The sequence below is a fragment of the Pristiophorus japonicus genome, chromosome 1 (assembly GCF_044704955.1).
Source record: "Pristiophorus japonicus isolate sPriJap1 chromosome 1, sPriJap1.hap1, whole genome shotgun sequence".
NCBI lineage: Eukaryota > Metazoa > Chordata > Chondrichthyes > Pristiophoridae > Pristiophorus > Pristiophorus japonicus.
Window position 1 is genome coordinate 94,805,408 of NC_091977.1, and position 27,086 is coordinate 94,832,493.

Consider the following 27,086-nt stretch of genomic DNA (forward strand, 5'->3'; position numbering starts at 1 on the left):
ACCTGAAGGTCCAGGTTAGGAGTGTCTCCCACAAGTTCACCACCTAGTGGTCAGTGTTCTCACAGTGTACAACTTAGGTCAGATTATACATGGGTTACAGTGCTGGTTGAATACATGACAGTGGTCTTGTACCAGTGTACACAATTCTTCATACGTCTTCTCTGTTGGACTCACAGGCAGGAGTAGATTCTTTATCAGGCCATAAATCTTTGGACCGCAAACCGTGAGGAACACCGCCTGGCGCCGATCTGCGTCGCCGACCTCCTCCATTTTGTTGGCGACGAAGAACTGGCTCAAACGGCTCACAAAGTCTGTTGAATCTTCTCCTTCCACGAATCGCTCCAACAATCCAATTGTGCTCATTTTTGTTTGCAAAGGTTCTTGTTGCCTCGTTGCCAAATGTTGTGTATGCAATAACTGTTAGACTGAGTACTGTTTAACTCCAAGAGGTATGACCTTGGCTCTGCTTTATTAAGGCCCAAAGTGACTCATATACAAAATGGCTGGCCTTTTATACTTGGGCTGCACACACGTGCGTGCAGCTAATGGCTTCCAACAGTGACACCATCTGGTGTCTAGTGATCCCAAAAGTATATACATGACAAACACTACTCTTGAAAAGTTCTGAAAGGATTTCTCGACTGTTAAGTTAAGGCTAATTTTTCTGTTATGTCTGGTGACAAACTAAATCAAGGATGCAGCTAATTATAATCACTATTTGAATAGCCAACACTTACATTACTTTAAGGAGGGCTAAGGGTTTTATCAATGCCACCTGGCACTACAAGTGATTGGTTTTAGGGCCATCACATTAGTGACATCAGACCGGGAGCAACAATGGCAAAACACTGGAGAACTCAGACACAAACTGATGAGGTGTTTGTCACCGCTGTGGCATTGATAATCTCAAACTCTCCAATATAGCGATGCTTCATTATTACATTCAGGAATCTCACAATCACTTTGGAACAGAGCCAGATGAGAACCTGGCATTTTCCGTGCCTCTCTGCATTGTTAATGCTTGTAAGGGCACGGCATAAACCTTCATGTGCATCATAATGCCATTTCTTCAATATGCCAATCTCAAAGGTAGATTGAACCAGTGCGGGGCCATTAGCCCCAGATTTGATGTTCAAGTAAAGGAGTTGGAAAGGTGGCAAAATGGTCTACTCATGTCAGTTTGGATACCTCGGTCTAACAAACTCAGCTGTGTAGGGGAGGACGAAAACCCCCTCATTTTACCCAGAAGGAAAGGGGCTGTGGGATCAGTCTGTGCTGTGAATTGAAACCGATGGAAGGAAAACTTTGGGACACAAATGGAGACCCCCCCCCGTGTTTGGACTCATAGGAAAGGGAATTTAATTTGGAACTATCTACCAGAAAGTTTGAAATCCTAAAGTGCACATGGAAGAAACTATGAACTTTAATCGAATTTGGGATTTTTTTAAAGGTCTGCAAGAAAAGGGGTGGAGTCAATATCAAAAGGGCCAGTTTGGACATTGGAACTAATCAAATTGTCTGGGAACTGTATACCCTCGAAACTTGCCCCTTGAAAACATTAGCATTTAAAGAATGCCACATACATATTCCAACACCTTTTTCATCAGGCATAGAAATATCTGGCTCAGGCCAGACTAGCACAATGGCTACAGGAGGCCAATGCAATCAACACCCACTCAAACCTTGAGTAGGTTAAGATCAGTGGGGAAAAAAACCTAAAAACCTCAAACTGTTGCATTTTTCAAAATCAAAAGTCCACCAATGAGAAGAATCGACTTCAGCAGGAGAGGCGGACTGGATAATCTGGCTATAAAAAAGGGGTTTCTGACGTAGTGAAAAAAAGAGGAGTGATGATTTTCCCTGCCCTGGTGATTCAACAACCACAACCACAGGCCTCTCGACACTGAAGGAAAACCAGCGTCCGAAGACACCAAAGATAGAAGAAACAAACCACCAGACTGCGGAAGGCACAGTAGTGAATATAACCTCTGGTCCCCAGAACTCCCAACTCAGTTAGGCCAGGAAAGGTGGGAGGTTGGGCATTGTACTGCTAAACTGGTGTAAAGATTTTCGTTGTGTCCGTTTAGTGGGATTTAGGGGGATTGTTTTGTTGGTGTATTGCTGTTTGTTGAGTTACACCTTGCCAAATAAATTGGAAGCCTAAAGTTCCTCTTGGAATCACCTTGTCTCAGTTCTATTGTATTACATCTCCTGATCGTGAGTCTTATGTCAGAACCGTGTAAGGGAAGCTAGGAGCGCCTCGAAAACGCTCAACTGTGTGTCACAGGCTAGGGAAGAAGGGGTTAGGAGTGTTTGACACTCACAGGTGCCTCACAGGCTAGGCATAAGCTGTGGGGACGCACGAGTCTCAAAACCCCCTTCATAAGCTGTGGACACAGTCTCTCCAGGGGTGCTCTTGCAGCACTCAGGGTACCTCACAGGCCAGGCATAAGCTGTGAGGGCAGAAGCCCAGAGAGAGACACGCAAGGCACAACAACAACCCTGTGAAAACCCCTTACAGCTGGCATCTTGGAACAGGAAGAGGCCAAACGAGAATATACATGAAGAAAAATCTAAGGATTCCTTTTCTAAAATGCGAAACAAGCATATAATAAAACATGCAAACCCATTAAAAAAAAAGGATTGATCAAAAATGGCTCCATGGTTCTGATTCGATCATCACTGGATTTGTCATATTGATGTCAATCAGTTTAAGGGATCACAAGTGTAAGAACATAAGGACATAAGAACATAAGAAATAGGAGCAGGAGTCGGCCATTCGGTCCCTTGAGCCTGCTCTGCCATTCAATAAAATCATGGCTGATCTTCTACCTCTACTCCACTTTGTTGCACTATCCCCATATCCCTTTATTCCCTTAATATCCAAAAATCTATTGATCTTTGTCTTGAATATACTCAACGACAGAGCCTCCACAGCCCTCTGGGGGAGAGAATTCCAAAGATTCACAACCCTCTGAGTGAAGAAATTTCTCCTCATCTCTGCCAAATGGCCACCCCCGTATTCTGAGACTGTGACCCCTGATTCTAGATTCCCCAGCCAGGGGGAACATCCTCCCTGCATCAACCCTGTCAAGCCCTGTAAGAGTTGGTAGAAAATATGGTAGAATTTTAAATCAAGTTTGAAAGTAATTTAATTAAATCCAAAACTAGGGTCTTAAATCTAAACAATGCAAACTATGTAGGTATGAGGGGCTAGTTGACTAAGGCAGATTGGGAACCTACATTAAAAGATATGATGGTAGACAAGCAATTTAAAGAATTAATGCTTAATTTGCAACAAATGTACATTCCTCTAAGGCACAACCCCCACCCCCACAGAAAAAATAGCTAACAAGAGAAGTTAAAGATAGTATTAGATCAAAGGAAAATGCTTGTAATGTTGCCAAAAAGAGCAGTAAGTCTGAGGTTTGGGAGGATTTTAGAATTCAGCTAAGGAGGACCATGAAATTGATAAAGAAACGGAAAATAGAATATGAGAGTAAACTAGCGAGAGACACAAAAATAGACTATAAAAGCTTCTATAGGTATGTAAAAAAGGAAAGATTAGCAAAAGTAAATGTGGGTCCCTTATAGACTGAGACAGGAGAAATTATAATGGGGAATAAGGAAATGGCAGAGAAATAAACAAATACACGGGCTGGGTTTTTGGTTCACTTGCGCCTTTGTTAACTCCCTGGAGGGTGGTAAATGGTGTTTCTGGGCGTTATGGCGGGCATCCAGTTTTTACCGTCGGCCAGTAAATTTGGCTCATGGTTTGCGATGGTGCAAAAACTTATCGCCCCGCCCTTTAGTTTCTCTGAGATCATGACGTCAAATCGTCGAGAAACACTTTGTTAGCGCCCTGAATGCAAAATTAGGCCCTAACGCTTCATTTAACTCCCGCCCCAGTAAACATCGGGGGAGGAGGGCTTACCCCCCCCATGGGTTTACAGGCATCAATGCGCATACCTCTAGCTCTCTGAGGAGCAGTGTGTGAGAAGGTTGCACTTCCCAAAGGAAGTGCTGGCAGAGTTATGCCATCTCCTACAAGCAGATCGATGCCTGGACCGCTCTGAAGGCAGCCTTCAATACCCCCCTCAACAGGTATCCCCCTCCCCAGACATCTTTGGCCTTTCCTCATCCATGGGCGGACATGGCCAAGAGCTCTTCTTCTAACTTGGCGCCACCTAGCAATAGCATGGAGCACAGGCGAACTAGTAATGCCCCCATTAAATTTTCTCACTCACTTTGTAAGGGCACTGTAATAGCAATTAAAAGTGCCATTTGCAAGTCGGATCTTCACACAGCATGATGTGCACAACCATTGCAGTCAATGTGACCTGCGATGTAGGATCTTCATCCCTCCATACACTGCCAATACCGCCTGCTGCACCCTGGGAATGCCTGGTTCTTCCAAAATTCTATAGATTCTAGAACGGTTCCTGCAGATTGGAAGGTAGCAAATATAACCCCACTATTTAAGAAAGTGAGAGAGTAAACGGGGAACTACAAACCAGTTAGCCTGACATCAGTAGTAGGTAAATGCTAGAATCTATTATTAAGGACATGCTAACAGGGCACTTAGAAAATAGTAATAGGAATGGGCAGAGTTAACATGGATTCATGAAAGGGAAATCATGTTTGACAAATAGAGTTTTTTGACGTTGTAACTACCAGAATAGATAAGGGGGAAGCAGTGGGTGTGGTGTATTTGGATTTTCAGAAGGCATTCGATAAGGTGCCACACAAGAGGTTATTAAATAAAATTAGAGCTCATGAGATTGGGGGTAAAATACGAGCATGGATTGTGGATTAGTTAATGGGCAGAAAACAGAGAGTAGGAATAAATGGGGCATAGGCTGTAACTAGTGGGGTACCACAAGGATTAGTGCTTGGGCCTCAGCTATTCACAATCCAGATCAATGATTTGGATGAGGGCACCAAATGTAATGTATCCAAGTTTGCTGATGATACAAATCTAGGTGAGAATGTAAGCTGTGAGGAGGATGCAAAGAGGATATAGACAGGCTAAAGGAGTGAGCAAGAACAAGGCAAATGGAATATAATGTGGAGAAATGTGAAGTTGTCCACTTTGGTAGGAAAAATAGAAAAGCAAAGTATTTTTTAAATGGTGAGAGATTGGGAAATGTTGGTGTTCAGAGGGACCTGGGTGTCCTTGTATACGAACACTGAAAGTTAACATGCAGGTACAGCAAGCAATTAAGAAAGCAAATGGTATGTTGGCCTTTATTACAGGAGGATTTGAGTATAAGAGTAAAGATGTCTTGCCTCAATTATATAGGGCCCTGGTGAGACTACACCTGCAGTATTGTGTACAGTTTTGGTCCCCTTACCTAAGGAAGAATATACTTGCCATAGAGGGAGTGCAACGAAGGTTCACCAGACTGATTCCTGGGATGGGGAAATTGTCCTATGAGGAGAGATTGAGTAGAGCAGGCCTATATTCTCTAGAGTTTAGAAGAATGAGAGGTGATCTCATTGCAACATTCAACATTTTTACAGAGCTTGAATCAGTCTGGTGAACCTTCATTGCATTGTCTCGATGTGACCAGCTGAGGCCCAAATACTGATCCTTGCGGTATCCCCTAGTTACAGACTGCCAACCCGAGAATGACCAGTTTATTTCAACTCTCTGTAAGGACTAAGGTTTGCAGTTAAAGTAAAATTACTGCAATGAAGATTTGCCTGTAAAATTTAAGCATTTTACGATGTTCCTGAGTCACATAAGAACTCTTCCAGAGTAATTGGGGTTGATGAATGATAGCGTAATCCATAGCATTCGAAATACATTGGCCTAATAATCCGATAATGCAAGAAAACAGCCGTTGCCACCGTGGGGTGAAGTTAACTCCCGCCCATAAAAAGAGCGCAGGCAGCAACATTATTTTGGTGTTGCCTGCTGATTTAAATGATTAGAGTCTATCATGCAATGTGCTGTTTTGTCTGGTACGCTCAGCAGGAGGCCCAACATAGCATCACCGTGGCATCCTGGAGCGAGGCAACGTTCTTTTAAAGCTAGCCTGACATTTTAGAAAATTTCTCAAATCCTTAAAAGGGAATTGCCTTCTAAAATGAAAACAATAAAAATCATTTAAAAATCTTCAGCTCTAAGAGCCGAAATGCCTTCTGAAAAAAAACATTGAAAAGAATTCAAAAATGGCCGTCTCCAGCTCTTAAAGTTGAGCTGCCTTCAGCACATTAAAAAATGGTAAAACTGCTTCAGCTGTAACACAAATGTCTCAGCAAGCCAGGAAAGCGACACCCAGAGTCCCGCACTCAGCACTCCAGCTTCGTGTAGGTAGTCAATACTGTCAGAGAGGGCCTGTACCCACAGGGGTCAGCAGGTCCTCCAGAATGAAGGATGTGGGTCAGATCATGACGGCCATCACTGCCAGCAGGGTCACCTGCATGACTTGGCTCCAGTGCCCAAAGAAGTTTTATGAACTCAGACCAGTGGTCAAGGTCAGTGAATGCATCTTCAAAAGCCGTCTCCTCCCAATTGCACCACTCGGCTCACATATAGCTCAATGCATGACCCGTCCATCACTCACCTACCAACAATCTGCACCAAACACGAAGCACACTTCAAGTGGTCTTCTCAGAGCCAAAATACCACAGATGCTGGAAATTTTAAATAAAAGCAGAAAATGCTGGAAATACTCAGCAGGTCAGGCAGCATCTTGACCTGAAACGTTAACTTTGTTTCTCTCTCCACAGATGCTGCCTGAGCTGCTGAGTATTTCCAGCATTTTCTGCCTTCTCAGACATTTCCTTTAAGTGAGACGGCCACCAATTTGTCAATCATGCCGACCTGAATAGCCGACGCTACACCAGGGGATTTCTAGGCCATTATGTTCTAAGTGTAACGGCCAGGAAAAGTTTTGTTGTGAGATGAACATCTGTGAAACTGGAAAACAAATGGATTCTCTTGAAGTTCCAGAGCAGATATCTTCACTTAGAGAGTTAAGCTGTGATTGTTGACCAAATCCTCCAAAGGATCAGCACATTTCTGTAACCATGGGAGAGGCTTGTTTGACCAGGACTGCAATCTTCCATCCAACACTCCAAGTTTCCAGTGCTGAGTCACTGAATACTGACATTGATAATTGCCAGCTGGAACTGTTAGCTAGTTATAACAACATTGTTACTTTCATTTATGGGCAGAACTATTTGACTTATTCATTGTGTGCTCTGCATGGCTGAGGCTGAGGGGAGACCCTGTTGAGTTGTATAAAATCATGAGGGGTCTAGATAGAGTGGATAGGAAGGACCTATTTCCCTTAGCAGAGTGGTGAACAACCAGGGGACATAGGTTTAAAGTAATTGGTAGGAGATTTAGAGGGTATTTAAGGGGAAATTTCTTTAGCCAGAGGATGGTAGGGTTCTGGAACTCACTGTCTGAAAGAGGCAGAAACCCTTACCACATTTAAAGGGTACTTGGATGTGCACTTGAAGTGTCGTAACCTACAGGGTTACAGACCAAGAGCTGAAAAGTGGAATTAGGCTGGATAGTTCTTTGCAGACACGATGGGCCGTCCTTCCATGTTGTAAATTTCTGTGATTTTATGATTCTATACATGTCCCCGGAGTCAAATTACATTCATGTTTTATTCCAACCAACTGATTTAATATTATCCAAGTTATTAATTTAAGGTGTTATTTCATTTAATTAATATAGCCTACTCTTACTGTTGATAATAATAGAAGACGAACGCTTAATGTGTTCATGTGATATTCTTTAGTCCAATATTTTAATGAAGGTATTAATCCATTTAAAATAAATGTTTTAACATCTACACTAAATTATTAGCCCAAGGAATCTCAAACTAACATGTTGAGCATTCATTTGGTAATATTGACAACACTAATTGCTAGGCTTTTGTGTTTAATTATAAATAGGTAACTGAGCAGAAGGCAGTCTGTTCCAATGTTAATGGATATTAACAAATATCATATGTATGAGGCAACCCATATATAAGACGACCCCCAAAATTCCATCCAAAAAAAAACAAGAAAATCTAGGGCACTCATATAAACAATACAAAGCTCCATCATTGAAGTTATCATCTTCGTGTCAATTGACATCCTCAAAAAAATATATATTTCTGTGGCATCTCATTTCAACCAACGCATTCCTATTGAGTATTGCTCTCATTCAGTTTTGTGATTTTTATATAGCCCCCACTGGTGATTTTATATATCCTCTCCCTGTGTTTACACTGCTCGGAGTCTCTGATTTTAAATTGCTAGCAGGAGTTTGAACTCAAATCAGGAATCAGAGAAAGCTGGCATTAATATCACAGTGTTGGAGGAATAGTGCAGGGCAACAGCTGAGACGAATTCCATGCATGCCAACTATTGGTGTTTCAAACCCATGTATCAGCTTATTAGTGTTTTACAAGAAAATTCATCTTATTTCACTGGGATTGGAGGTTGTCATTATGAACCAATTAGACCAACTGAAAAGTGGAACGAATTGGGGTGTCGGAATTAAACAATCAGACATTAATTTTTCTCATAATAAATGAGACAGAAACATTTTAAGATGATGGTTTCTGAGCATTGACATTACAGGTGTGTGTATTTAGTGTTTGTTCCCAAGGAAGTTGAAAAGAACAAATAAGCACCTAAGATACAGCTTTTCAAAACTTTTGTTTTACTTTCCCCAAAGCAATTTTCTTGGGCCAATGTTACTAAATATTGGTAAAAATTGGAGAAAGGCATGTAATAAGAATCAGAATTTGACTTAGCCACTGTAAATCAGTGGCCTGTGTCCGCTGCTGAAGCCCTCATCCATTCCTTTGTTACCTCTAGACTTGACTGTTCCAATGCACTCCTGGCTGGCCTCCCACTTTCTACCCTACATAAACTTGAGGTGATCCAAAACTCGGCTGCCCGTGTGTCCTAACTCGCACCAAGTCCTGCTCACCCATCACCCCTGCGCTCGCTGACCTATATTGGCTCCCGGTCAAGCAAAGTCTCGATTTCTAAATTCTCATACTTGTTTTCAAAACCCTTCATGGCCTCTCCCCTCTCTATCTCTGTAATCTCCTTCAGCCCCACACCCCTCTAATATATCTATGCTCCTCTAATTCTGCCATCATTTGGATCCCTGATTATAACTGCTCAACCATTGGTGGTCATGCCTTCTGTTGTCTAGGCCCTAAGCTCTGAAATTCCCTGCCGTAACCTCTCCACCTCACTACCTCTTTCCTCCTTTAAGACGCTCCTTAAAACCTACCTCTTTGACAAAGCTTTTGGTCACCTGCCCTAATTTCTCCTTATGTGGCTCGGTTTCACATTTTTTGTCTCATAATGCTCCTGTGAAGCGCCTTGCGACTTTTCACTACGTTAAAGGCACTATATAAATGCAAGTCGTTGTTGTTGTTGAGTACATTACCTGGTATAACACCCCTAAAAAAACTGTGTTACCTCCAACTGTAAGAATTCCAAGGGAGATCCGCTGTTATGATGTCTCCAATGTCAGTGTTCAGAGCAAGTCAAAGCATCAATTCTCAGGATGCATGTGATATTGGCAATGCAGTACTTATTGCCCATTCCTTGTTGCTCTAAGAAGGTGGGACTGGGCCTTCTCTTTAAATTGTTGAACTTGTGCTGATGGTATACCCATGACAGTGTTAATTGGGGAATTCCAGGAATTGACCCAATAATAATGAAGGAATGGTGTTATATTGCAGCTAAGTCAGATAATGTGTAACTTGGAGGGGACTTTGGAAATGATGGTGTTCTCTTGATATTGCTGCTCTTGTCTCTCTTGTTGCTAGGATCTGGGATATCTTGTCAAAGTAAGCTTGGTGAGTTGATGCAGTGTTTTCTGTAGATAGTAGGGGTGTTATCAACAAAGTGTGACAAGAAACTGTTACAGGAATTAAGTATGATGCTTACTATATGTATTATAGTGCATCTTTTGTGATGTTGGTCATGATAGGTTATAGAAAATGCTATTTCTTTTACCGGCCACTGTAACCTTCATGTTGTGTATCTTTCTGACTCTACGGGGTCGAAATTTGGTACCGCTGTTTCTGAGGCGTTGTGAATGGAGATTTTACTGACAGGCGGTAGATGTCATCACCAACTGCAAAATGCAGTTTTGCCGCCTGAAGAGGGGATTGCAGCGTTAAATCAGGCTCTACTCTGAAGGCAGTAAACAGCGGTAAGTAGGGCGGCAAGTAAGGCGGCAAAATCCAGGCGGCAATCATCATTTGTAACTTGCCACAGACATACTGCTGCCACCTGGATTCAATTGAGGCGGTGATTGGGTGTAGATCCACCTCGTGCATATCTTCCTTTCCTACGCACTCTCTCACAGGGTGAAGGTGGCAGCAGCAGCTCACCAGCACGCTCACCCCATCTCCGATGCTGCCGTCAATGCACTGCTTGATGCCCTGGAGAGGCGTCGAAAATTACTGAGGATAGAGGCTGGAAGAAGGCCACAGCCCCAGACATTTCGAAGGCTATGGAGGGAAGTCATTGAAAGAGTGTCAGCGAGTGACATGGTGCCCAGGACAGCAACCCAATGTCACAAGAAGTGGAACGACATGACGTGGCTGCTGAGGGTGAGTATCTTTAACATTAACCTGAGCATGCCATGCTCTGAGCTCAATGAGCAGTCTCTCCTCAATGTGAATGTGTTCGACCCCATGCTCTACGTGGGTGAGGTCAGATGCAAGGTTCACATTTGCAGCCTTACCTACACCAAGGGCCTGCATGCGCTGTTAACCTTCCTACTCCGTTGTGGAGACCCTCCACTCATCTTGTTAACTCCTCAGTCTTCAGCTGCATCTGGAAGATGCTATCCTTACCATTACAGTTAGCTCCTCATCCCTCATTCAATCATTGCCACAAGTACTCGCAGCTAGTTGAAGTTACATCGACCTTTAATGACTCTCATACACTAACATGTTCTGAACTATTTAAGGCACTTCAGACAGACGGATAGAAGGGCACAAACTCGAATGTTCCCTTTAATCTTGCACACCAAGCTCGCATACAATAGAAGAGAGCAGATGCGGCCCGGAGCAGGGGACCCTGAGCTGCAACCCCTAACTGCATCTGCCCTGATAGATGCACAGCTGGGTCAGGCCAAACCCCCTCGGGATATTGACGGTATGTTGAGTTCCTTTGCAGCCTCTTCCAGGCCACTTAGGCCTGACACCACAATTCTTCACCACTTTCCATGCGACTGGCATATCACAAGCCTTTTACATTCCTTCATCCCTCCCCTGGAGGTAACCACTCTTCTCTGGCTTTGTGCTTTCAGATGATAACTCAGACGACCAGAGGCCTGCATGTCAGCCTTCCACTGTGGGTGATGGTGGAGAGGATGAGGAGGCAGAGGACACCTCTCTGGACGTGACAGAGGATCCAGCGGCCTCAGAGAGTGGGGCCAGCAGCTTTTTGGCGGAAGGCGTGGTTGGGGAGATAGAGGTGCGTGATGCTCCGGGACCCAGTGGCCTACAGCAATGCTACGGGGGAGGTGAAACCCCTACTGGGGTGTCACAGGGATCAGTGCTGGGAACCCAACTATTTACAATCTATATTAACAACTTGGAAGAAGGGACTGAGTGTAACATAACCAAGTTTGCTGATGATACAAAGATGGGAGGAAAAGCAATGTGTGAGGAGGACACAAAAAATATGCAAAAGGCCATAGACAGGCCAATTGAGTAGGCAAAAATTTGGCAGCTGGAGTATAATGTTGGAAAGTGTGAGGTCATGCACTTAAGCAGCAAAAAAATCAAAGAGCAAGTTATTATTTAAATCGAGAAAGATTGCAAAGTGCTGTAGTACAGCGGGGCCTGGGGGTACTTGTGCATGAAACACAAAAAGATACTATGCAGGTACAGCAAGTGATCAGGATGGCCAATGGTATCTTGGCCTTTATTGCAAAGGGATGGAGTATAAAAGCAGTGAAGTCTTACTACAGCTATATAAGGTATTGGTGAGGCCACACCTGGAATACTGCGTGCAGTTTTGGTTTCCATATTTACGAAAGAATATACTTGTTTGGAGGCAGCTCAGAGAAGGTTCACTAGGTTGATTTTGGAGATGAGGGGGTTGACTTATGAGGAAAGGTTGAGTAGGTTAGGCCTCTACTCATTGGAATTCAGAAGAATGAGAGGTGATCTTATCGAAACGTATAAGATTATGAGGGAGCTTGACATGGTGGATGCAGAGAGTATGGTTCCACGGATAGGGGAGACTAGAACTAGGGGGCATGATCTTAGAATAAGGGGTTGCCCATTTAAAACTGAAATGAGGAGAAATGTCTTCTCTCAGAGGGTTGTAAATCTGTGGAATTTGCTGCCTCAGAGAGCTGTGGAAGCTGGGACATTGAATAAATTTAAGACAGAAATAGACAGTTTTTTAAACGATAAGGTGTTATGGGGAACGGGCAGGGAAGTGGACCTGAATCCATAATCGGATCAGCCATGATCTTATTGAATGGCGGAGCAGGCTCGAGGGGCCTTATGGCCTACTCCTGTTCCTATTTCTTATGTTCTTATGAAACCAGGGAGCCAGCACCCTGGAGGGTGAGTGCGCACCTGAGTGATGTTCAGCAGCACTCTGATGATGAGCCCGAATTAGAGGATGTCACAAGATGCTCATTGTAGATGCACATCAATCTGCTCGGTGCAGTGGCAAGGGTGCCCGAGAGTCTCGATGCACTAGCTGTGAGGATGGAGGACTATGCTTCAACTGTTGCACATGGCTCTCAGCAGCCCGTGAAGCCCATCCTTGGTAGATCCCAATGGATTTTGGATGCGACAAGTGACCATGGGGTCCCAGACATGGTGACACGGGCAATGACTGACGTGGCAGTAGCCATTGAGCACTAAGCTGACGCCATGGTAGACCTGCATACTATCATGTCGTCAGTGCGTGGTGGCATCAATTAGCTCTGTGGTGTGCTGCAGGCGCAGTCTGTGCTCATGCAGAGCCAACTTGATGCCACGCAGATACTGACCACTGCGTTCATGTCTGGGGCCCCATCAGTTCAACACGGACCTAACTTTGCCGAAGCAGGGCAGCAATCTCTGCTCACCCAAATTGCTCCAGATGTTGAGGCTCTGCCCCGGGGAGTAGCAGCATGTCAAGCCTGTTGGAACGTGATGTCTTCTCTCAGGGTGACATCATTCTGCCCTTACCCCTGTCGCTCTTCTCAACCCATCCACCACAGAGTGTTGCTGCCCATGCTGAGGTGATGCAGTCCGCAGCCGGGCCTTCCAGGGCCCGAGCTGGTGAGGAACATCCTGCTAGGCCATCAGCTGTGGCAGCGGCACCAACAGAGCGACGTTCTACCAACTTTGCTGCAGGCACTGAGACCCCATTGAGGAGAAACAGTAGACGTGGGAGGGGGGAGAAGGGAAGGGGTGGGAAAGCACTCATAAAGACCCGCTAAACATGTATGTGATAGTAGCCAGAGATGGTGACCTTATTCGAATATGAACTCATGTAAATAGAAGCACTCAGCAAGACATACTAAAGATGTGTGTGATAATGGGCAGAGATGGTAACCTTGCTCAAATATGAACTCATATAAATAGTTGTACTTGGATGAGCCACTAAAGAATTGTATGATAGTGGCCAGAGATGCTGTCCTTGTTCGAATATGAACTCATGTAAATAGTTGTAGGTAGATGTGGGTGAGACTGTTTCAAGGGGTCTAGTTTCCATTATTCTTTACTGGAGATAATGGAGTCCTTTTGTGCTTCTTTAGAGCACACTATGGTTTTCGTTGTGAATAAAAATTCTTTCAATTTGTCACATTCTTGTCTTGCCATTTCATCATTATCAGAGGCGGTCCCTCGAACGAGGATGATTTGCTTCCACACCCAAAGGGATGAGTTCGCAGATGTTTCAATGAAGGACCCGATATTCCAATCCTGAACTCCAGGGGTGGAAGATGCCTGTGCGTGGATCTTTTTAATGTGTGGTGGTCGTTGCACACCAGCCACCACATGGGCTTGACAGAGCTTAGACTTTATATTTAGGCATATATTTATATACATGGAGGCTTGGAGGGTGGGACGTGATGTCTTCAGCAGATCGCCAGATGAATAGGCTGTCCATTCAGCACATCTTGTGTCATTCACTGGAATCAAAGCACGATGAGTTTCTGATGAGCAGCCCTTGCAGCCGCAACAGTGTCAGGCTGCCTCCTCCTGGGCTGAAGCTCCTCATCTTCCTCCTCATCGTCGTCATCCTCCTGAGGTGCATCATCCATCCCGGATGGTAATGTCTGACCCCTCATGGTGGCCATGTTGTGTAGCATGCAGCACACAACGATGAACACGGAGACTCTATCAGGTGAGTACTGAAATGCCCCTCCAGAGCGGTCAAGGCACCAGAAACGCTGCTTCAGAACCTCAATAGTTTGCTCTATAATGATCTTAGTTGCGATATGGCTGGTGTTGTAGCGTTGCTCGGCAGGTGTGGTGGGATTGCAGAGGTGTGTAATCAGCCAGGTGGTGATCCTTTGTCACCGATAAGCCAGCCTTGCTCTTCATATGGTGACTGGAACAATCATGGAACACTACTCTCCCACAGGATGAAGGAATCGTGGCAGCTGTCAGGATAGCAAGCATTGACAGCAAGATAACCTGCCTGTGATCACAGACCAGGTGAATGTCGAGGGAGTAGTTGCCCTTGCGATTACAAAGCAACTCTCCGTTGTGAAGCAGGGCCCGCAATGCCACATGCGTACAACCAATGGCCTCCTGAACCAGGGTGAAGCCCGCTATCCTGGCGAAGCCACAGGAATGCTCATCCTGGTTCTCCCTGGACATGCTGAACTTTATGTAGTCCATTCGTCGGCAGTAGAGAGCATCGGTCACCTGGCGAATGCAGCAATGTACTGCAAACTGCGAGATGTTGCATATATCGCCTACAGGAGACTGGAAGGAGCCGGTAGTATAGAAGTTGAGGGCAACTATCATTTTCCCTGGCACTGACAGCGAGGTCCTGGTGCCGATGTCAGCTTCGAAGTATGTCTGCTGGTGGTGGCAAAGTTCGTTGACCACTTCCTTGCGGAACTGCAACCTTCTTCTGCACTGCTCCACAGACATATCAAGGTATGAGTAATGCGCACGGTAAACCCTGCATCTGTACAGCCTGCTACCCTGATGTCTGGGGTCTCTTCTCTGGCGTGGATCCACATTAGCTGAAGCCTTCTCTGCAGCCGGCACCTTTGAAGTCTTCACCGCAGGACGACGTGGTGTGCCATCACTGCCCTCATTAATTAACAGAAGATAGCTGCAATATGCTAATCACCAATGGAGTCGACCTGAAACCCACCAATGATTGCGAAATGCAGCACCACAACACCTACGCACTCTACATGGAGAGAACGCAGCACTGACCGCAACCTCTGTGGCCCGGCTGCAATACCGCCCCAGAATCTCTACCTCGACTTGTGAATACCAACCGTTTGTGGCATGTTCCCCGCTAGCCGGTAAGTGAGGCAGCAAAAGTGAATTTGGCGAGACTGGCGCCAAGGAGACGTTGCACATGTACTGACCTCAAGATTTCCATGGCAGTAGTTGGTGAGGCAGCAAATCTTTGCACCTTTGAAAAGGCAAAACCGAATTTCCCATCAGGCAGCATCACCGCCTAATACCTCGCCCAGCCGCAAACACCCCGTTGCCGCCTCACTCAGGTGGTTTCAGGTTGGCGGTAGCAACCGAATTTCGACCCCAATATTTTACTTTTGGTAGTGGGTAGCATGGGGTGGTGGGCTGGCAGGAAAGGGAGCTTGGGGCTGCAAACTGAATTTTGTGGCAGTGGGCGCGGACAATATGTGATCTGCAGTGCTAATGGTTTTCTTATTATGCGTTGTCTGTTCATTCCTTTGATCCTGTTACGACAATGTTGCTCCTATTGTGTCCCCAAAACTTAAACTTTCCCATTTGGTATTGTCAGTTGAATTTTCAAAATATCTTTCCTTAAGTGCTGTTTTTATGCAATGTGCAATGTTTGCATATTGGCCAGTAAGGCAGTATTTGCATTATTGCATTTCATATCTATGATATGGTAGTATAAGCCTGTTTGAACATTTGAAACTTTTTTCCAATCCATGTTACTGCATTGTCTCATCATTTGTGTGTCAGCTGTGGCTCAGTTGATAGCATTCTCGCCTTTGAGTCAGAAGGTTGTGGGTTCACGTCTCACTCCAGGGACTTGAGCACATAAATCTAGGCTGATGCTCCTGTGGAGCCCTGCAATCAGAGTTGAGGGTGGTTTTCTCAGTGGTACAACTGTTTTTGGATGAGAAACTGCCCAGCGAAAGTTTCTCCCTTACTTTTTAAACGAGAACCGCCCACTTTTTAAACGAGAACCGCCCACATTTTGAAAAGACCGCCGGAGAGCAAACCGTCCACGTGCACCACTGAGAAAACCGGCAGGATCTAAGTTTGGTCTCAAAGGAAGCACGTATACATCACCGAGGAAACTGCCCATGAGAAGCAGCCTAAAACAGGGCGGTAGGTGAGTACCCTGCAAAGAAAGGTAAGTTAAAGGTTTTTTATTATTATTTTTAAAATTCTAAAACAGCGATTACCTTTAAAACTATCTTGAAAATGTTTTTTTACTTTTTATTTTATTTTAAGTGAAAATTATTTTTTGAATTTTTCCCTCTCCCTAGGCCCAATTGGTACCATCCATTCAGGTAAGGACCGCCCTTTTTCCCTAGTACCAGCTTTAACCACTGTGAAACCGCCAAGAATCTTGGCGCGAGATCCATTTTCTTACCGGCCGGTATTTCTTACCTTATTTATGGAAATTTGCGCCGGTGTTAATTGCAGAACCTTAGCGATGTTTCTGGGTGTCAATCGGGCGGTGAGGGGTTTTGGGGAAAGTCTAGCTTGTCTTTTGGATGAAACTCTCAGGTGAATGTCAAAGATTCTGTGGCACTCTTTTGAAAAAGAACAGGAGAGTTATCCCCGGTGTCCTGGCCAATATTTATCCCTCAATCAACATCACTAAAACAGATTATCTGGTAGTTATCATATTGTTGTTTGTGGGAGCTTGTTGTGCACAAATTGGCTGCCGTGTTTCCGACACTAAAACAGTGACTACACTCCAAAAGTACTTCATTGGCTGTAAAGTGCTTTGAGACATCCGGTGGTCGTGAAAGGTGCCATATAAATGCAAGTTTATCTTTCATCTAAAGGCACTTTTTTGTTGCTGTTATTGGCAATATCCCCCCACCTGCCCACTCGCCATATAAAGGGAGCAATCTCTCGAGCTCCAGTGATATTTCAGACACTGATTTTACTGGGTCCTATGAGCTGCCATCCAATTAAGTAACTTTTGTTAAACATGTTGAATATGCTCCGCACATCTGCATCCTTCGATGTCGTCTTTGGCTCAGTGGTAGTGTACTTGCTTCCAACTTGGGGGGCTGTGGGTTCAAGCCCCAGTCCAGAGACACTAAGCACAGGGTGACATATCTGTCAGGCAAGTTTTCATGCAGCCCATGAAATCCTGAGATTTGGGAGGCCAATCTGGCATGCGAATGACAGTGTGCATGTTCTTCACATGTAAAGGATCAGGCGAGCATATGAGAGACCTGTCTATGCTGTGACAAAATAAAGCAGTAAAATCGAATTGCTGTTACATAAATGAAAGCTGAGGCCATTCAGATAGGAATTGTTGTTTGGTATGGGAACTTTGGAGATTGAAATTTGTTTGCTTGCCAGTTTTAGCTTGACGTTGATTTCAATGGAAAAGAGAATCATCTGGAGTGTCAAAGGCTATCAGCCATTTTGCCCTCCTTCCCAAGTTGAATTTCACCCACAATATTCTGAAGCACAACTGGATAAAATAATGCATGAAACACTGAAACACCAAGGGAATCAAAAGCTTCAGCAACTGTATGATACTGTAATCTGTGAAGTTTACACCACAATTATGAATAAATATAGCTTCACAAATTATTGCAGAGCAAGAAAGAATAAATCCTCTGGGAAGATATCAACAGCAGCCCTAAAGACAATAGAGAAAAGCACCAAAGCAATGGAGAGAAATAGGCCAGCAATGAAACTGTGAACAGATTAATGCCAGAGCCTATTAAACAAGAATTTAAATCAAATCCCTGAGTTAACAATCCATGATCTGAGCAAGCCATTAATAAGAGAGGATTGGATTTTTCAGTAGTCTCAATAAATAAACTGAAATCTAACTCATTTTTGATTTTTAAACTTATTGCTCCAACACTCCGACTTATGATAAAAATCAGCTGTAATCTGTTCTATTGAAATGACTGGAAATGGGAAACTCATGGTAGAAATCTCTGGGTTGCTACTGGTGCCATGTGCTAATGAGTATAAGAATAGAAGAACATAAGAACATAAGAATTAGGAATAGGAGTAGGCCATCTAGCCCCTCGAGCCTGCTCCACCACTCAACAAGATCATGGCTGATCTGGCCGTGGACTCAGCTCCACTTACCCGCCCGCTCCCCATAACCCTTAATTCCCTTATTGGTTAAAAATCTATCTATCTGTGATTTGAATACATTCAATGAGCTAGCCTCAACTGCTTCCCTGGGCAGAGAATTCCACAGATTCACAACCCTCTGGGAGAAGAAATTCCTTCTCAACTCGGTTTTAAATTGGCTCCCCCGTATTTTGAGGCTGTGCCCCCTAGTTCAAGTCACCCCAACCAGTGGAAACAACCTCTCTGCCTCTATCTTGTCTATCCCTTTAATTATTTTAAATGTTTCAATAAGATCACCCATCATCTTTCTGAACTCCAACGAGTAAAGACCCAGTCTACTCAATCTATCATCATAAGATAACCCCCTCATCTCCGGAATCAGCCCAGTGAATCGTCTCTGTACCCACTCCATAGCTAGTATATCCTTCCTTAAGTAAGGTGACCAAAACTGCACGCAGTACTCCAGGTGCAGCCTCACCAATACCCTGTACAGTTGCAGCAGGACCTCCCTGCTTTTGTACTCCATGCCTCTCGCAATGAAGGCCAACATTCCATTCGCCTTCCTGATTACCTGCTGCACCTGCAAACTAACTTTTTGGGATTCATGCACAAGGAGGCACCGGAGGGACTGGAGTGCATCATCACGCCCGGCAACCAAATTTTAATTTGATTTTACGTTTTAAAGTTTAATTTGTTTTAATTGCCAGTGTTTTTAGTGTCCCCTTCCCTTTTATAGGGGGCACTGTGGAAAAATTGTGATTTTAGTGCCAAAAAAAAACCCAAAAAAAAGAAAAACAAAAAAAAACCCCAAAAAAAACCAAAAAAAGGAAAAAAAGGGCCTTGTAAATGTCTGGTGTGTCACCCAGGTCGGGTGGCACGGTTTAATGTTTTATGTTTTGCAGATAAACTCCAAAAAGAGTTTCATGCACAAGGACCCCCAGGTCCCTCTGCACGGCCGCATGTTGTAATTTCTCCTCATTCAAATAATATTCCCTTTTACTGTTTTTTTTTTCAAGGTGGATGACCTCACATTTTCCGACATTGTATTCCATCTGCCAAGGACAGAAGGATAGAGAGGATGAACGCATGGCTGGAAAGTTGGTGTAGGAGGGAGGGCTTTAAATTCCTGAGGCATTGGGACCACTTCTCGGGGAGATGGGACTGGTACAAACTGAACAGGTTACACCTCAACAGCACCGGGACCAATATCCTCGTGGGGAGTTTTGTGAGTGCTGTTGGGGAGAGTTTAAACTAGCTTGGCCAGGGAATGGGAACCTGAGAACAAATACAATAGGGAAGGAAGTAAAGCTGAAATTGGAAAGCAAGAATGTAGAAAGTGAATCAGTAAGACAGATGAAACAAGGGTTGGTAAGTAGTAATCAAAAAGGTCTTCCTGTGCTAAATGGTATATAATTCAATGCAAGGAGTATAGCGAACAAGGTGGATGAGCTGAGAGCACAGGTAGATACTTGGGAGTATGACATTATAGCCATTACAGATACATGGCTGAAAGAGGGGCAGGTTTGGCAGCTCAATATTCCTGGTTACAGGATTTTTAGACAGGACAAAGAGGGGGGTAAAAAGGGAGGTTCGCGATATTGATGAAAGAAACTATTACAGCTGTGAGGAGGGATGATATATTAGAGGGATCATCAAATGTGGCCACATAGGTCGAACTGAAAAATGAAAAAGGTGCGATCACACTGCTGGGTGTGTATTATAGACCTCCAAATCGCACGGGGTAGCCTTGAGGAGCAATTCGTAGAATGCAGACGGGATTGTTTCTTAGAACAGTATGTTACAGAACCGACAAGGGAGCAAGCTATCCTAGATCTGATCCTGTGTAATGAGACAGGAATAATAAACAATCTCCTAGTAAAAGATCCTCTCGGAATGAGTGATCACAGTATGGTTGAATTTATAATACAGACTGAGGGTGAGGAAGTAGTGTCTCAAACGAGCGCACTATGCTTAAACAAAGGGGACTACAGTGGGATGAGGGCAAAGTTGGCTAAAGTAGACTGGAAACACAGACTAAACGGTGGCACAATTGAGGAACAGTGGAGGACTTTTAAGGAGCTCTTTCATAGTGCTCAACAAAAATATATTCCAGTAAAAAAGAAGGGTGGTAAGAGAAGGGATAACCAGCCGTGGATAACCAAGGAAATAAAGGAGAGTATCAAATTAAAAACCAATGCGTATAAGGTGGCCAAGGTTAGTGGTAAAATAGAAGATTGGGAAAATTTTAAATGACAGTAAAGAATGACTAAGAAAGCAATTAAAAAAGGAAAGATAGATAATGAAAGTAAACTTGCGCAAAACATAAAAACAGATAGTAAAAGCTTTTACCGATATATAAATCGGAAAAGAGTGACTAAAGTAAATGTTGGTCCCTTAGAAGATGAGAAGGGGGATTTAATAATGGGAAATGTGGAAATGGCTGAGACCTTAAACAGTTATTTTGTTTCGATCTTCACAGTGGAAGACACAAAAACCATGCCAAAAATTGCTGGTCACGGGAATGTGGGAAGGGAGGACCTTGAGACAATCACTATCACTAGGGAGGTAGTCCTGGACAGGCTAATGGGACTCAAAGTAGACAAGTCCCCTGGTCCTGATGAAATGCATCCCAGGGTATTAAAAGAGATGGCGGAAGTTATAGCAGATGCATTCGTTATAATCTACCAAAATTCTCTGGACTCTGGGGAGGTACCATCGGATTGGAAAGCAGCTAATGTAGCGCCTCTGTTTAAGAAAGTGGGTAGACAAAAGGCAGGTAACTATAGGCCGGTTAGCTTAACATCTGTTGTGGGGAAAATGCTTGAAGCTATTATTAAGGAAGAAATGGCAGGACATCTAGATAGGAATAGTGCAATCAAGCAGACGCAACATGAATTCATGAAGGGGAAATCATGTTTAACTAATTTACTGGAATTCTTTGAGGATATAACGAGCATGGTGGATAGAAGTGTACCGATGGATGTGGTGTATTTGGATTTCCAAAAGGCATTCGATAAGGTGCCACACAAAAGGTTACTGCAGAAGATAAAGGTACATGGAGTCAGAGGAAATGTATTAGCATGGATAGAGAATTGGCTAACTAATAGAAAGCAGAGAGTCGGGATAAATGGGTCCTTTTCGGGTTGGAAATTGGTGGTTAGTGGTGTGCCACAGGGATCGGTGCTGGGACCACAACTGTTTACAACATACATAGATGACCCGTAAGAGGGGACAGAGTGTAGTGTAACAAAATTTGCAGATGACACAAAGATTAGTGGGAAAGCGGGTTGTGTAGATGACACAGAGAGGCTGCAAAGAGATTTAGATAGGTTAAGCGAATGGGCTAAGGTTTGGCAGATGGAATAGAATGTCGGAAAACGTGAGGTCATCCACCTTGGAAAAAAAAACAGTAAAAGGGAATATTATTTGAATGGGGAGAAATTACAACATGCTGCGGTGCAGAGAGACCTGGGTTTCCTTGTGAATGAATCCCAAAAACTTAGTTTGCAGGTGCAGCAGGTAATCAGGAAGGCGAATGGAATGTTGGCCTTCATTGCGAGAGGGATGGAGTACAAAAGCAGGGAGGTCCTGCTGCAACTGTACAAGGTATTGGTGAGGCTGCACCTGAAGTACTGCGTGCAGTTTTGGTCACCTTACTTAAGGAAGGATATACTAGCTATGGAGTGGGTACAGAGACGATTCACTCGGCTGATTCCGGAGATGAGGGGGTTACCTTATGATGATAGATTGAGTAGACTGGGTCTTTACTCGTTGGAGTTCAGAAGGATGAGGGGTGATCTTATTGAAACATACAAAATAATGAAAGGGATCAACAAGATAGAGGCAGAGAGGTTGTTTCCACTGGTCAGGGAGACTAGAACTAGGGGGCACAGCCTCAAAATACGGGGGAGCCAATTTAAAACCGAGTTGAGAAGGAATTTCTTCTCCCAGAGGGTTGTGAATCTGTGGAATTCTCTGCCCAGGGAAGCAGTTGAGGCTAGCTCATGGAATGTATTCAAATCACAGATAGATAGATTTTTAACCAATAAGGAAATTAAGGGTTATGGGGAGCGGGCGGGTAAGTGGAGCTGAGTCCATGGCCAGATCAGCCATGATCTTGTTGAATGGCGGAGCAGGCTCGAGGGGCTGGATGGCCTACTCCTGTTCCTAATTCTTATGTTCTTATGTTCTGATGTTCAAACAGTGGGAGGGAGATAGAAGAGCAAATATGTAGGCACATTTCTGTGAAGTCCAAAAACCATAGGGCAGTAATAGTAGGGGATTTCAACTATCCTAATATTGATTGGGACAAATATAGTGTGAAGGGTACAGAGGGTGTGGAATTCCTAAAATGCATTCAAGAGAACCTTTTTAATCATTATGTAACAAGCCCAACACGGTAGGGGGCGGTTCTGGATTTTGTTTTGGGAAATGAAGCTGGGCAGGTGGAAGGGGTATCAGTGGGAGAGCACTTGGGTGACAGTGACCATAATTCAGTCAGATTAAAGGTAGTTATGGATAAGGACAAGGATATACCAGGAATAAAAGTTCAAAATTGGGGAAAAGCTAACTTTGCCAAGTTGAGAAGTGATTTGGCTACAGTGAACTGGAAACAGCTACTTGACAGTAAATCAGTGTCGGAACAGTGGGAGGCACTCAAGGAGGAGATCTGGAGGGCTCAGGCCAAACATGTGCCCTTAAAGAAAAAGGGTGGGAATAATAATTCCAGAGCTCCCTAGATGTCGAGGGACTTACAGGGGAGGATAAAGATAAAAAGGGAAGCATATGTCATATACCAACGGCTAAATAATGTAGAATCTCTGGAGGAATATAGAAAGTTCAGAGGTGAAATTAAAAAGGATATTAGGAATGCGAAGAGAGAGCATGAAAAATTCTTGGCTAGTAAAATCAAGGAATCCCAAAGATGTTCTATAAATATATTAAGAGCAAGAGGATAACTAATGAAAGGGTAGGGCCTATTAGAGATCATAAGGGTAATCTGTGTGTGGAGGAGGAAGATGTGGGTATAGTTCTTAATGAATACTTTGTGTCTGTTTTCACAAAGGAAAGGGGCAATGCAGATACTGCTATCGAGGAGGAGTGTGAAATTCTGGATGAAATAAAAATAGTGAGAGTGGAGGTATAAAGGGTTTAGCAGATTTGAAAGTGGATAAGTCCCCAGGCTTGGATGAAATGCATCCCAGGTTGTTGAGCGAAGTAAAGGGGCCTTGACCATCATTTTCCAGTCCTCTTTGGATTCAGGCATGGTGCCGGAGGACTGGAGGACTGCTAATGTAGTACCTAATGCTAAGGGAGAAAGGGAAAGGCCGCGTAATTACAGGTCTATCAGCCTAACCTCAGTGGTGGGAAAATTATTGCAAAAACTCCTGAAGGACAGGATAAATCTGCATTTGGAAAGGCAAGGATTAATTTGGAACAATCAGCATGGATTTGTTAAGGGAACATCGTGTTTGACTAACCTGATTGACTTTTTCGAGGAGGTAACCAGGAGGGTTGATGAGAGTAGTGCGTACGATGTCGTGTATATGGACTTTAGCAAAGCTTTTGATAAGTTCCCACTTGGCAGACTGGTCACGAAGGATAAAGCCTATGGGATCCAGGACAAAGTGGCAAGTTGGATCCACAATTGGCTTAGAGATAGGAAGCAAAGTGTAATGGTTGATGGATGTTTTTGTGACTGGAAGAATGTTTTCAGTGGGGTTCCACAGGACTCAGTACTGGGTCCATTGCTTTTTGTGGTATACATCAATGATCTAGATTTGAATATTGGGGCTTTGATTAAAAAGTTTGCAGATTACACTAAAATTGGCTGTGTGGTTAGTCATGGACTACAGGAGGATATCAATCTACTGTCAGGTGGGCAGAACAGTGGCAAATGGAATTTATTTTGGAGAAGTGTGAGGTAATGCACTTGGGGAGGGCTAACAAGGAAAGGGTATACATGTTAAATGGTAGGCCACTTAGAAGTGTAGATGAACAAAGGGACCACAGATCCCTGAAAGTTGCAGGCCAGGTGGATAAGGTGGTTAAGAAGGCATACGGAATGCTTGCCTTTATTGGCCGAGGCATAGAATACAAGAGCAGGGAGGTTATGCTTAAATTGTATAATACACTGGTTAGGTCACAGGTGGAACACTGCGTGCAGTTCTGGTTGCCGTATTTTAGGAAGGACGTGATTGCACTAGAGAGGGTGCAGAGGAGATTTACGAGGTTGCTGCCTGGAATGAAGAATCTTAGCTATGAGAACAGATTGGATAGGCTGGGTTTGTTCCCCTTGGAACAGAACAGACTGAGAGGAGACCTCATTGAGGTGTATAACATTTTGAGGGGCCTGGATATAGCCTATTTCCCTTGGTGGAGAGGTCAATTACCAGGGGGCATAGGTTTAAGCTGGTTGGTGGAAGGTTTCGAGGGGATTTGAGGGGAAGCTTCTACACACAGAGGGTTGTGGGTGTCTGCAAATCACTGCCTGGAAGGGTGGTAGAGGCAGAAACCCTTACCATATTTAAAAGGTGCTTGGAAGGGCACTTGAAGTACCATAACCTGCACGGTTACAGACCTAGAACTGGTAAATGGGATTAGACTGGATAACCTCTTGTTGGCTGGCACAGATATGATGGTTAGGACTTCACGGAATCTAATATGGCCAGAGTGCTCTCCTGGACTAGTTTCGATCGCCTGGATGGGTTGGAGAGGAATTTTCCCAGACTTTTTTCCCCAATTGGCCTGGGTTTTGATCTGTTCTTTTGCCTCTCCCAGGACATCTCATGGCTCCGGGTGGGGTGGAGTGTAAAACGTTGCAATACATGGGTATCGCAGTTGTGTGGGGTGGACTGGTTGGACCGGATCCTCTTTACCTGTCCACCATTGATCATTGCGCATAGGTTTATATGTAACTTTCAGGGCTGCTGACCGAGAGCCGTGTGGCTCTTTGCTGGCTGGCGCGGACACGATAGGCCGCAATTGCCTCCTTCTGCGCTGTAGATTTCTAAGGGCTAGACTTTCAGCACATCATCGCCCATTTAGTGCCCATTTAGCGCCCATATAAGTATTGAGATTCAGGCTATCGCCCATTTTTGATGAAAAATGGAAACTAGCACCCAATTATAGCCCATTTATCGTCGGCGCAACTTTCAGCATACAGGAATAAGCTGCATCGCCCGGCCTATTTAAAAAATATATATATTACGTCATCCTCGTGCAAGGACGAAAATACTCGTTATAATGGAAACTAGCACCCGATGATAGCCCAGATTATCACCGAGCGCTACTTTTGGCATTTTACCCAAATTATCGCTGGCCCAAAAAGACGCTGAAGAAAAGCTGCAATCACCTGACCTTAACTCGGTATTACGATGCCATTTTGTAATCGGAGGATCTTTAATAAAAGGCTGCTTTAAGTGCTTGTCAAGAAAAGCAATTTGTGAGCCATTTTAAGAGCGTTTTCACGCTTGCCAATCATCTAATTGCATTTGTAGTTGTTGAGGAAAAATTAAGAAGAGAGATTAAGGGCATTTATAGTGATTTATAGGGATGTGGCCTGTAATTTTTCAACCAGTACTGATGATTACGCACATGATGAAGAATAGAAATGGGAGAAGGTTTATTGAAGAGCAATATGTGCCCAATCAAAGAGGTGGTGGACTGCCCATTAGGAGGAGACATTACGCCCTACGCATTTACAGAGATTAGCGATCATACCTGGACTTGTCCGATAACATGTGCGTTAGAAGGCTGCAATTCCAAAAGGAGGTCATCAGTGAGATATGCCAGCTAATTAAGGGAGATCTGCAGCCTACCAGCACCATCACAACCGCACTGCCTGTTGAGGTTAAGGTTACTGTGGCACTTTCCTTCTATGCATCAGGTTCCTTTCAGGCCTCAGCTGGCGACATTTGCGGTATCTCTAAGCACGCCACACATTGCTGCATGCGACAGGTGACTGAAGCCCTTTACGCACGCAAGTTGGACTTTATAAACTTTCCTCTGACCAGGGCGGCACAGACTGAGAGGGTTTGGGGTTTCTCAAGAATAGCAAACTTCCCAAAGGTGCAGGGAGCAATAGACTGTGCGCACATCGCCCTGCGAGCACCTTTACAGGATGCAGAGGTGTTTCGGAAATGAAAGGGATTCCACTCCCTGAATGTGAAGCTCGTTGTCGACCACAAGCAAATAATCATGGCAGTAAATGCAAATTTTCCAGGGAGCATCCATGATGCGCACATCTTGTGTGAGAGCACTTTCTCTGACCTATTTAAGAGTCAGTCACAAGGTCACTGTTGGATGCTAGGGGATAAAGGATATGGCCTTGCCAGCTGACTCATGACCCCCCCTGCGTAAACCCCAGACAGAAGCCGAGAAGCGCTACCAGGAAAGCCATATAGCTACACGCAATATTGTCGAAAAGACAATTGGAGTTCTGAAGCAGCTCTTCAGATGCCTGGACCACTCAGGAGGCAACCTACAATACCACCCTGAGCAGGTCGCTGAATTCACTGTGGTGTGCTGCATGTTGCATAACCTAGCTATCAGGAGATGCCAACAATTGGGACCGCCAGTCCACGTCAGGAGAGAGGGGAGGCGGAT

General features: G+C 44.3%; 1 protein-coding gene across 1 annotated transcript in view; it reads right to left on the bottom strand.

The window, feature by feature from the left end:
- The window catches only part of LOC139280116 (small ribosomal subunit protein uS8-like), a 64,797-nt gene extending 62,269 nt beyond the window's left edge, over positions 1-2,528 (bottom strand). The window contains 2 exon segments of the mRNA XM_070899979.1: positions 897-1,067; positions 2,520-2,528. Coding sequence (XP_070756080.1) covers positions 897-1,067; positions 2,520-2,528 — 180 coding nt within the window.
- Positions 2,529-27,086: the final 24,558 nt, after the last annotated feature.